The sequence below is a fragment of the Microcaecilia unicolor genome, chromosome 6, assembly GCF_901765095.1.
Source record: "Microcaecilia unicolor chromosome 6, aMicUni1.1, whole genome shotgun sequence".
Classification (NCBI taxonomy): Eukaryota; Metazoa; Chordata; class Amphibia; order Gymnophiona; family Siphonopidae; genus Microcaecilia; species Microcaecilia unicolor.
In genome coordinates, this window is record NC_044036.1 from 202,191,847 (window position 1) to 202,204,075 (window position 12,229).

General features: G+C 39.2%; 1 protein-coding gene across 1 annotated transcript in view; it reads left to right on the top strand.

Annotated features, from left to right (window-relative positions):
- Positions 1 to 12,229, top strand: part of CDC73 (cell division cycle 73) — a 476,174-nt gene that overhangs the window by 416,820 nt on the left and 47,125 nt on the right. The window contains exon 14 of the mRNA XM_030205684.1: positions 11,151 to 11,312. Within this exon, the coding sequence (XP_030061544.1) occupies positions 11,151 to 11,312 (162 nt within the window). The remainder of the gene's footprint in view (positions 1 to 11,150; positions 11,313 to 12,229) is intronic.

Genomic DNA, 12,229 nt, shown 5'->3' on the forward strand with positions numbered 1-12,229 from the left:
AAGTTGGTTTGTGCAGAAGTGAATGAGTATGGTGAATGTGTGATTATGAATGAGTGAATTGTCTTATTTTCTTCCGGGCGTGATCATTTCAGCTGGCATTGTGTGATTATGAATGAGTGAATTGTCTTATTTTCTTCCGGGAGTGATCATTTCAGCTGGCATTGTGTAATGTACAGAATGCTGTTTGTTATATAGATAACATGATAGAGGTTCAATCACAGTTTGAGGTTCGAGAGTCATGGAAGGAATGGGCTCCTAAACTTAAAGGATTCTGTGTCACTTGATGAGGAAGTTGCTACATGGGTGGATATTCTTGAGCAGTCTTTAGATGTAGTTGCCTCTAAAAAGTGGTTAAAATTATACTACTTGTCCTTGGAAAACAACTCCAGTGTTACAAGTGGGACGTGAATTGAGACAGGTAGAGAGAAAGTGGAGGAAGTCAGTGAAGATTTTGAGTTATAAATTGCATTTAGTGGAGTATTTGGGATTTTGCGACTCTATAGGAATAAATATTTCAAATTGATAATTGGAAAAGCTTTGAATAGACCAAGGGACTTTTTTCATACAGTAAAGTTTTTGCTTGAAGGCTATAAGTGTGATAATGTGGACTGAGGTTATTAATGTTGATATATTTGTAAAGTTCTTGAGTGATAAGATCTTGTAAGTTGGGAATGTTAGTGACTGATCAAATTTGTATGGGTTCTTCGATTCCACCATGGGTGGAGGTGATAGATGGTTGAAATTCATATCTGTAACATATAGTGAGACACTTCTATCTGCGACTCCTATAAGAGCTAGGTGGATCCCTGTTCAGGTCTATTGCAGGTATTTTCAAATGAAATAACTCCTATGGTTCAGAACATGGTGAATGTCTTTGTGAGAGAGGGTTTTTCCCTCTTCTTGTAAGCAAGCTGCTATAAAACCTGTGTTGAAAATGGCTGGTTTGGATCCTAAGGATTTGAGTAATTACAGACCTATTTCTGTTTTACCATTTTGTACGTAAGATCATTGAAAAAGCAGTCTTGAAAGTGCTTGAGTTTATAGAGGTGAACAATGTTCTCGATTCGTATTAGTTTCGGTTTCAAAAGGTACATAGTGTTGAATCACTGTTGGTTTCCACTGTTGATGTGATTAAGTACATAAGTAATGCCACACTGGGAAAAGACCAAGGGTCCATCGAGCCCAGCATCCTGTCCACGACAGCGGCCAATCCAGGCCAAGGGCACCTGGCAAGCTTCCCAGACGTACAAACATTCTATATATGTTGTTCCCGAAATTGTGGATTTTTCCCAAGTCCATTTAGTAGAAGGGTCTGTGGACTTGGCCTTTAGGAAACCGTCCAACCCCTTTTTAAACTCTGCCAAGCTATCTGCCTTCACTACGTTCTCTGGCAACGAATTCCAGAGTTTAATTATGCGTTTTTCTTTTCCAAGCTGAAAATCTTTTCTAATTCTGCTACATCTTTTTTGAGATGCAGCGTCCAGAACTGAACGCAGTACTCAAGATGTGGTCACACCATGGAGCAGTAAGAGGCACTAATAATAATCTTGGTCCTCTTTTGTATCCCTTTCCTAATAATTCCTAGCATCCTGTTTGCTTTTTTTGCTGCTGCTGCCACCACACACTGTGCAGAAGATTTTAATGTATTACCTACAATGATACCTAGATCTTTTTTTAGTTACTGACTCCCAAGTGGACCCTAGCATCAGGTAACTATGATTTGTATTATTCTTCCCAGTGTGCATCACTTTGCATTTTTCCACATTCATTTTCATCTTCCATTTGGATGCCAATTCCTCCAGTTTCCTAAGGTCTTCTGCAGTTTTTCACAATCTGCATGGTTTTTGACAACTTTGAGTAGTTTTTTGTTAGCACATTTAATCATCTCGCTCATCATTCTGATTTCCAGATCATTTATTAATAGGGTAAATATCATTGGTCTTAATACAGATCCCTGTGACACTCCACTGTTCATCCTCCTCCATTGAGAAAAATGGCCATTTAACCCTACCCTCTGTTTTCTGTCCAATAGCCAATTACTAATCCACAGAAGGTCATTGCCTTCTATCCCATAACTTTATTTTTCTTAGGAGTCTTTCATGAGAAACTTGTCAAAAGCTTTCTAAAACTCTGGATACAAGTTGGTGAGAGGTTATATATTTGTGCCCGATACAAAGCGCTCCTAGTTCTCAGAGAACGAGTCCATTCTCTTGAGGCTAGAGTAGCAGATTTGAAGGAGCTGAGGGAGACAGGTACATAGAGGAGACCTACAGAGACATTGTAGAGAAGTCTCACCTCCAGTCTGCCAGCCCCTGTGCTTCCTTGGAGGAGGGAGATCTCCTAAAAGGAGAGCATTGCCCTGATAAAGTAGGAAGTACTCCTGTAGCCAGGACCTGCTCACTAGGGGATGCACTATCCTCTTGCACCTAGGATGTGTCTCCAAGAACTTCTACCCAGGAGGGAAGGTTAGGACAGCTGTTGTAGTTGGTGATTTCATCATTAGGCATATAGATAGCTGGGTGGCTGGTGGACAAGAGGATTGCCTGGTCACTTTCTTGCCTGGTGCGAAGGTGGTGGACCTCACCCATCACCTAGATAGGATTTTAGATATTGCAGGGAAGAGCCGGCTATCTTAGTACATGTGGGTACCAATGACATAGGAAAATGTAAGAGGGATGTTCTGGAAGTCAAATTTAGGCTCTTTCGTAGAAAGCTGATGTCCAGATCTCCAGAGTAGCATTTTCAGAAATGCTTCCCGTTCCATGTGCAGGACCCAAAATGCAGGTAGAACTCCGGAGTATCAATGTGTGATTGAGACAATGATGCAGGGATGAGGGATTTAGATTTGTTAGGAACTCATCAACAAGGAAGATAGGGCATCCCGATAGCGAGGTTGCAATAGAGAGCATAGTAGACCAGGTGTCTTTAAATAAAAAGCAGACAGGTTTTCAAGATTGCACATTGTCAACTGCTGAGCATGTTATAAATAGGACCAACAAACCTAGTCTGAAATATCTATATGCGAATGCCAGAAGCCTAAGAAATAAAATTGGAGAGTTAAAATATATTGTACTAAATGAAAAAATAGATATAATAGGCATTTCTGAGACCTGATGGAAGGAGGATAACCAGTGGGACACTGTCATACCGGGATACAAATTATGTCTCAGTAATAGGGTTGATCGAATTAGTGGAGGGGTAGCGTAGGTTAAGGATAGCCTTGAATCGAATAGAGTTAAAATTCTGCAAGACACAAAACGCATCTTGGAATCCCTATGGATTGAAATTCCACTTGTAAAGAGGAACAGGATAGTGATAGGCGTGTACTACCGTCCACCTGGCCCGGATGAAGAGACAGATGTAGAAATGTTATCAGAAATTAGGGAGGCTAACAAACTAGGCAACTCAATAATAATGGGTGATTTCAATTACCCCGATATTGGCTGGATAAATGTAACAGTGCATGCTAGAGAGGTGAAATTCCTTGATGGAATCAAGGGCTGCATTATGGAGCAGCTGGTTCAGAAGCCAACAAGAGGAGGAACAATTCTAGACCTAGTCTTTAGTGCAGCGAATGATCTGGTGCAGGAGGTAGTGGTACCAGGGCCTCTTGATAATAGTGATCATAACATGGCCAAATTTTGTATAAGCTCTGGAGTAAGTACAGACAGGAAATCAAATACATTAGCATTTAACTTTCAAAAAGGAGACTGTGATAAAATGAGAAGAATGGTGGAAAAAAGCTTAGAGGAACAGCTGCAAAGGTCAAAAATTTACATCAGGCGTGGATAAGTACATAAGTAATGCCACACTGGGAAAAGACCAAGGGTCCATTGAGCCCAGCATCCTGTCCACGACAGCGGCCAATCCAGGCCAAGGGCACCTGGCAAGCTTCCCAAACGTACAAACATTCTATACATGTTATTCCTGGAATTGTGGATTTTTCCCAAGTCCATTTAGTAGCGGTTTATGGACTTGTCCTTTAGGAAACCATCTAACCCCTTTTTAAACTCTGCCAAGCTAACAGCCTTCACCATGTTCTCTGGCAACAAATTCCAGAGTTTAATTACGCTTTGGGTGAAGAAAATTTTCTCTGATTTGTTTTAAATTTACTACACTGTAGTTTCATCGCATGTCCCCTAGTCCTAGTATTTTTGGAAAGCGTGAACAGACGCTTCACATCCACCTGTTCCACTCCACTCATTATTTTATATACCTCCATCATGTCCCCCCTCAGCCGTCTCTTCTCCAAGCTGAAAAGCCCTAGCCTCCTTAGTCTTTCTTGATAGGGAAGTCGTCCCATCCTCGCTATCATTTTAGTCGCCCTTCGCTGCACCTTTTCCAATTCTGCTATATCTTTCTTGAGATGTGGTGACCAGAATTGAACACAATACTGAAGGTGCGGTCGCACCATGGAGCGATATAATGGCATTATAACATCCTCGCTCCTGTTTTCCATACCTTTCCTAATAATACCCAACATTCTATTCGCTTTCCTAGCCGCAGCAGCACACTGAGTAGAAGGTTTCAGCGTATTATCGACGACGACACCCAGATCCCTTTCTTGGTCCGTAACTCCTAACATGGAACCTTGCATGACGTAGCTATAATTCGGGTTCTTTTTTCCCACATGCATCACCTTGCACTTGCTCACATTAAACGTCATCTGCCATTTAGCCGCCCAGGCTCAAAAACACCATCCTAGAAGGCCAGGCCAAATATATTCCGTCTATCAGAAAAGGAGCAAGGAAAACCAAATGACAGCCAGCATGGTTAAAAAGTGAGATGAAGGAAGCTATTACAGCTAAAAGAAAATCTTCAGAACATGTAAGAAGGATTCAACTGAAAATATTAAGTAACTACATAAAGAATGGCAAATCAAGAGCAGAGCACTGATCGGGAAGACAATTAGAGACTTTGAAAAGAAGATTACGTTGGAGTTAAAAAAAAAAAAAAAAACCTTTTAGGTATATTAAAAGGAAGAAGCCAAAAAAAAAGAATCTGATGGACCGCTAGATGACCGAGGGGTAAAAGGGGAAATCAAGGCCATAGCAGAGAGATTAAATGAATTCTTTGCTTCGGTCTTCACGGAGGAAGATGTGGGAGAGATACCGTGCCAGAAATGGTATTCAATGCTGACGGGTCAGAAACGGAATCAAACCTGCAAGATGTAATGGGGCAATTTGACAAATTGAGGAGTAACAAATCACCAGGACTGGATGGTATACAGCCCGAGTATTGATAGAATTAAAAAATGAACTTGCGGAACTATTAGTAATATGTAATTTATCTTTAAAATCAAGCATGGTACCGGAAGATTGGAGGGCGGCCAATGTAAAGCTGATTTTTAAAAATGGTTCCAGAGGTGATCTGGGAAATTACAGACCAGTGAGCCTGACATCAGTGTGGGGCAAAATGGTAGAGACTATTATAAAGAACAAAATTACACAGCATATTCAAAAGCATGGATGTATGAGACAAAACCAACATGGATTTAGTGAAGGGAAATCTTGCCTCACCAATCTACTACATTTCTTTGAAGGAGTGAACGAACATGGATAAAAGTGAGCCGGTCAATATTGTGTGTCTGGATTTTCAAATGGCGTTTGACAGAGTACCTCATGAAAGACTCCAGAAGAAACTGGAAAGTCGTGATATAGGAGGCAGTATTCTGTTGTGGATTTAAAAGTGGTTATAGGATAGAAAAACAGAGAGTAGGGCTAAATGGTCATTATTCTCAATGGAGAAGGGTAGATAGTGGGGTTCTGCAGGGGTCTGTGTTGGTACTGTTGCTTTTTAACATATTTATAAATGATCTAGATATGGGAATAACTAGTGAGGTAATTAAATTTGTCAACGACACAGTTATTCAAATTTGTTAAATCGCAAGAGGATTGTGAAAAATTGCAAGATGACCTTACGAAACTGGGAGACTGGGCATCCAAATGGCAGATGATGTGAGCAAATGCAAAATGATGCATGTGGGAAAGAGGAACCCGAATTATAGCTACATCATGCAGGGTTCCACATTAGGAGTCAACGACCCAGAAAAGGATCTAGGAGTCATCCTTGACGATACTTTGAAACCCTCTGCTCAGTGTGCTGCAGCGCAAAGAAAGCAAATTGAATGTTTGGTATTATAAGGAAAGGAATGGAAAATAAAAATGAGGATGTTATAATGCCTTTGTGTCACTCCATGCTGTGACTGCACCTCGAATACTGTGTGCAATTCTGGTCACCACATCTCCAAAAAAAAGATAGTGGAATTTGAAAAGGTACAGAGAAGGGCGATTAAAATGATAAAGGGGATGGGAATGATTTCCCTATGAGGAAAGACTGAAACGGCTTGGGCTTTTCAGCTTGAAAAAAAGATGGGTGAGGGGGAGATACGATAGAGGTATATAAAATACTGAGTGGAGTGGAACGGGTAGACGTGAATTGCTCTTTTACTCTTTTCAAAAATACTAAGACAGGGGGGGCATGCAATGAAGCTAGAAAGTAGTAAATTTAAATGGAGTCAGAGAAAATATTTCTTCACACAATGTGTAATTAAACAATGAAATTTTTTTGCCAAAGAATGTGGTAAAAGCAGTTAGCTTAGTGGGGTTTCAAAAAGGTTTGGAATTCTTCCTAAAAGAAAAGTACATAAGCCATTATTAAAATGGGCTTGGGAAAATCCCCTGCTTATTTCTGGGATGAGCAGCATAAAATGTATTGTACTGTTTCTGGATCTTGCCAGGTACTTGGACCTGGATTGGCCACTGTTGGAAACAGGATGCTGGGCTTGATGGACCTTCTGTCTGTCCCAGTATGGCAACATTTATGTACTTGCGTATTGGAAAGAATAATCTGAAGCATAGTTACCTGATGCTCAGGTCCACCTTGGGGGTCAGCACCCAAGAAAAAAAATCTAGGTGTCATAGATAATACGCTGAAATGTTCTGCTCAGTGTGTGGCAGTGGCCAAAAAAGCAAACATATCGTAGGAATTATAAGGGAACGAATGGTAAATAAGATAGAAAATACTGGAATGCCTCTGTATCGCTCCATGGTGTGACATTACATGGAGTATTGTGTTCAGTTCTGTTTGCCGTATTTCAAAAAAGATATAGCGGAATTAGAAAGAATTCAAAGAAGAGTGACCAAAATGATAAATGGGATGGAACTCTTCATATGAGGAAAGGCTAAAGAGGTTAGGGCTCTTCATCTTGGAAAAGAGACAGATGAGGGGAGATATGATTGAGGTCTACAAAATCCTGAGTGGTGTAGAAGTTAATGGATTTATTTTACTCATTCTAAACTAACAAAGACTAGGGACACTGAAGGAAGTTACATGGAAATACTTTTAAATCAAATAGGAGGTAATATTTTGTTTCACCCAACAAGTAGTTAAGCTCCGAAACTCTTTGCCGGAGGACATAGTAACAGAAGTTAGCGTTATTTGGGTTTCAAAAAAAGTTTTGGACAAGTTCCTGGATGAAGAGTCCATAGTCTGCTTTTGAGACACAGATGGGGAAGCTATTTCTTGCCATGGGACTGGTAGCTTGGAATTTTGCCACTATTTGAGTTTTTGCCAGGTACTTCCAACCTGGCTTGGCCACTGTTGGAAACAAGATACTAGGCTATATGGATCATTTTTATGACTCAGTATGGCAATTCTTATGTTCATCTTCCATAAAATCAAAGCAAAGAATTCATTGATCTCTCTGCTATGGCCTGGTCCTTCCTCAATGCCCCTTTTGCTCATTCATGATCTAACAATCCCACGGATTCCCTCACAAGTTTTCTTCTTCTGATGTACCTGAAAAAGGCGTTACTATGAGCGTTTGTCTCTGCTGCAGTTTTTCTTCATATTCTCTTTTAGCCTTCTTTATCAGCATTGTTTGATTACATTTCCAGTTTAGTGTTGTCTTGTTTTTCTTGGGAAAAGGATAAGAGTAGCCATTCAGATAAATTTTATCCTTTTTTTGACCACTTGTAAAGTTGCATTCCATAAAGGGATAGGGAAATGGTTCTTGATATACCTCCTTTCTGAGGTTTTTGCATCTACATTTATCAATAGAAATCAAACAAAATAAAACATGGAAAAGAAAATAAGATGATACCTTTTTTATTGGACATAACTTAATACATTTCTTGATTAGCTTTTGAAGGTTGCCCTTCTTCCTCAGATCGGAAATAAGCAAATGTGCTAGCTGACAGTGTATATAAGTGAAAACATTCAAGCATTACTATGACAGGGTGGGAGGAGGGGGGTGGGTAGGAAGTATGCATGGGGACATCAAAGCATATCATTGATATTCTAACAGGGTGGGTGTGGATAGGTGAGGGGAGGGTGATCAACAGAGACATACAGCCTCCCCTCACCTATCCACACCCACCCTGTTAGAATATCAATGATATGCTTTGATGTCCCCATGCATACTTCCTACCCACCCCCCTCCTCCCACCCTGTCAGACTGTCATAGTAATGCTTGAATGTTTTCACTTATATACACTGTCAGCTAGCACATTTGCTTATTTCCGATCTGAGGAAGAAGGGCAACCTTCAAAAGCTAATCAAGAAATGTATTAAGTTATGTCCAATAAAAAAGGTATCATCTTATTTTCTTTTCCATGTTTTATTTTGTTTGATTTCTATTGATAACCTTAAGAGTGGACTAACACGGCTACCACACTCCTTTGCATCTACATTGAAAGCAGTTTAGATATATTCAGGTACTTATTTTGTTCCAGGGGCAATGGAGGGTTAAGTGACTTGCCCAGAGTCACAAGGAGCTGCAGTGGGAATCAAACTCAGTTCCCCAGGATCAAAGTCCACAGCACTAACCACAAGGCTACTCCTCCATATTTCTCTTCACTTAATTGTTCTACGCTATAAATTTGTGTTAAAACATTCAACGCAGTTACTGAGATATTCAGATGCTGAATTGAAGCTGAAATCTACAAGTAGCACTTAAATATCATATGCTGATTTGACACATGTAAATAACACATTCGCCCATTTAAATGACATAGTAGCTTAAGTGACGCCACACCTAATTGACATGTGCTAAAGTATCACAGTTGCCTAAGTGACAGACGCTTAGCTGTTGCACGCTAAACTTCCACATAGTAAACTGACTGATGCTAAAGTGACCATAAGGCCAGAAAGCAGGTGTAGATGTGTTTGGGTACTTCGTATCTGCAGAAAAGTGCATTACTTGGGTGCTTTAGTTTTGAAATTTGGAGCAAAACCCAGTGGTGAAAGCACCCACAGATTTTTACCAGTGCAGATGCAGTGCTCAGAACATTGCCAGAAATTACTTCAGAACAGAATCAAATGTGTTGTCAACTGACGCCATCATTTGGGACAGGTTGAGCTGTTATGTTTTGCCTATGGTATGTGTGGAAGTGTAATTTTAATTTCCTGAATCCTCAAGTCCATGTCATGAGAGGAGAACCTACTCATAATAACATATCAATAGCATAATAACTAAGCAATAAGTCTAGTTCTCAAAACTCCATTCAGAAAATCTAATTATTTCCTATGATCTTTAAGAACATTCTCCAATTGTGTTGCTAACCAAAAAATTAGCTCATTTCTGTTAAAGATAATTAAACATTTACAATGATATTTTTGATTTAAAAAAAAAAAAAAGTAGCCCCAAGAGTCAACACAAGGCTTCAAGCACAAAAATGCTGTATGCCTCAGCTGAGTAGCCCTTGAAACATCTGGGAAAACATTAATCTTTTTCTCCACAGAATTTTTCATTTTTCATTGAAAAATAATTTTTCAGCACCAAAAACATATCATTTCCATTAAGAAAGAAAAGAGTCTAGCTCGCAAAGGAATAATATCTTAAGTATTTTCAAGAAATGCAGTAACATTAACACTCAAAGGTTCCAACTGCTCTACTTCCTGCTGATCCAATCTTTTCTTTGACCTCAAATATTTATTTATTTGAAAAGTTTCTGAATTAGCAAATCCCAATATCGCCTTGAGAGATTTCTGAAATATTTCAGGAGATAATAGATAAGTAGATGGAAAATTCAAAAGTCTCAAGTTACAAGCCCTTCTAGCATTCTCTGCCAATTTAAATTTAGGATGTACAATATGAAAATGTTTTAAAGAAGCTGAAGTGACCTGCAGCAAAGAGATCTGACGCTGTATTCCAGAAACTTATCGTAAGACTCCTAAATTAGAGCACAATATGTATCCTTTTTCTGTTCCTTGTGAAGTATATGCTTGTTAGCTCAATCATATAATTGTGAGGTTGCATCCTCAGCCAGTTTGTGCTTCTTTCCAGTTTATTCAAGGGCAAATTAATTAATTTTCTCTCTGCATGTTTTGGGAAATCAGCAGCAATAAGGTGAGATGAGACCAAAGGAGAGACTAGTTGGGCTGGAAGGGCCTAGGAAACTGATGGGATCTGACTAGGCTGGAGAAAAAAATGAAATTGGTTAGGCATAGGCTGGGGTGGGGGGGGGGGGAGATGGGTGTGGCTTTCAATAACCCTAAACCTTTATAAGTTGAAAAGGGATCCATGTGCTCAAAAAGATTGGGAAACCCTGTGCTAGTAGTTCCTGCAATTCAGGACTTTGTCTATTCCTCCCATTGTCTCTTACGTTCCTATTTGAAATAATGGAGTGCCTTTCTATTTTCTTTTTCTTTTAATTTGTTTTATTGTATAAAGTGCTTTGATTGCTTCAAGTGAAAGGCAGTATATCATGTTGTTAAACATCAAAGCAGTCTCTCCCTCTCTTTCCTAGCTGTACCAATTAACCCGTGTCTTTGTGGTCTCCATACCGGTCGGCTTTCTTTCTGCCCTGTGCAGCTTGGGTATAAGGGCTCATGGCACTAGGATCCCATATTGTTTATAATTATTTTGGAAGCCCAGAGAAGTAAGAAAAACAGCTAGGTTAAAAAGAAAGAGAGAAAAAAAAATAGAACATGAACTGAGTATAGTTTTAATCAGTCCGCCAGACCTGTTTGGTATTTAAGGGCTAGAGCTGAAAACTCCTGGCCTACATGATGGAACACATAGACACTGACTGAAGTCCGTTGAACTTATTAAAACTCAAGATTTGTTTCTTCAAAATCTTTTATCCATGTGGGTCAATTTACTAGTGTTTATCTGTGAATGTAAAATCTCCTCTCTCTTATTTCAGGTTTGTGCCATCAGATGAAAAGAAAAAGCAGGGCTGCCAACGAGAGAATGAAACATTAATCCAGAGAAGAAAGGACCAGATACAGCCTGGGGGCACGACAATCAGTGTTACAGTACCTTACCGTGTAGTAGACCAGCCTCTGAAACTTCTCCCTCCAGATTGGTATGATCAGTGTTATGATCTGGTATCTTGTAAATGTTTCTTTTCAAAGTCTCTCAGTTTTGAACCTGATTTATAGAGCCAGAGCTGTGTTACAGACTTAACTTTAATTGTAACCCTAATCAGTTTTGGGTTATATTTACTTTTTCACATGATTGGACACCTTACAATTAGTCTTAAATCAAGGCAGAAATATAGCCAGATGATATAGGCTGTTCCGTGTGCAAATGTTGTGTTCGGGATTAAAATGGTATATGTTTCTTCAGTGATTTTGTACTAGATTTAGCAGTCCAGTATTTTAGGAGATAGTGGTTTTTTGGTAGCCACCTATGAGAAATTGTTGGTTCGTTATGTAACTATTGGATTCTGTTGATGATGATAGTTCTGAATCAGTTTGCAAATTTTCTTTTTTGAAGAAGGAAAATGTGTTAGATTATGCTTAGTTTGTACATTCTCACAGAGCTAAAAAAAAAAAAAAACTGATATCTTTGATTTTGTGTAAAATAATGTAGTAATACACTGGAATATCATACTTGGTATTTTATCTGCTTTGCTCCTTACATAATTCATTATAGAAACTTAATAGAAAAATACATTGAGTGAGATTGTTTTTCAAAGAGGTATCTCCCATTTTCTCTATTGAAAAAAAAGCCTTAATAAAAACGGCTGATTTTGTAATGGTCTAGAAGTACAATTGTGTACAACATTTCGACACTACTGGTCAATGATATGTTTTGATGAATCCCTACCTAAGTCAGGTGTCCCTTATCCAGTCCTCAAGGTTCACAACCCTGCCAAGTTTTCAGGATTTCCCCAAAGAATGTGTATGAAATCAATTTGCATTCACTGCTTCTATTGCATGCAAATAAATCTCATAGATATTCATTTTGGAAATCCTGAAAACCAGGCTGGGTTGTGAA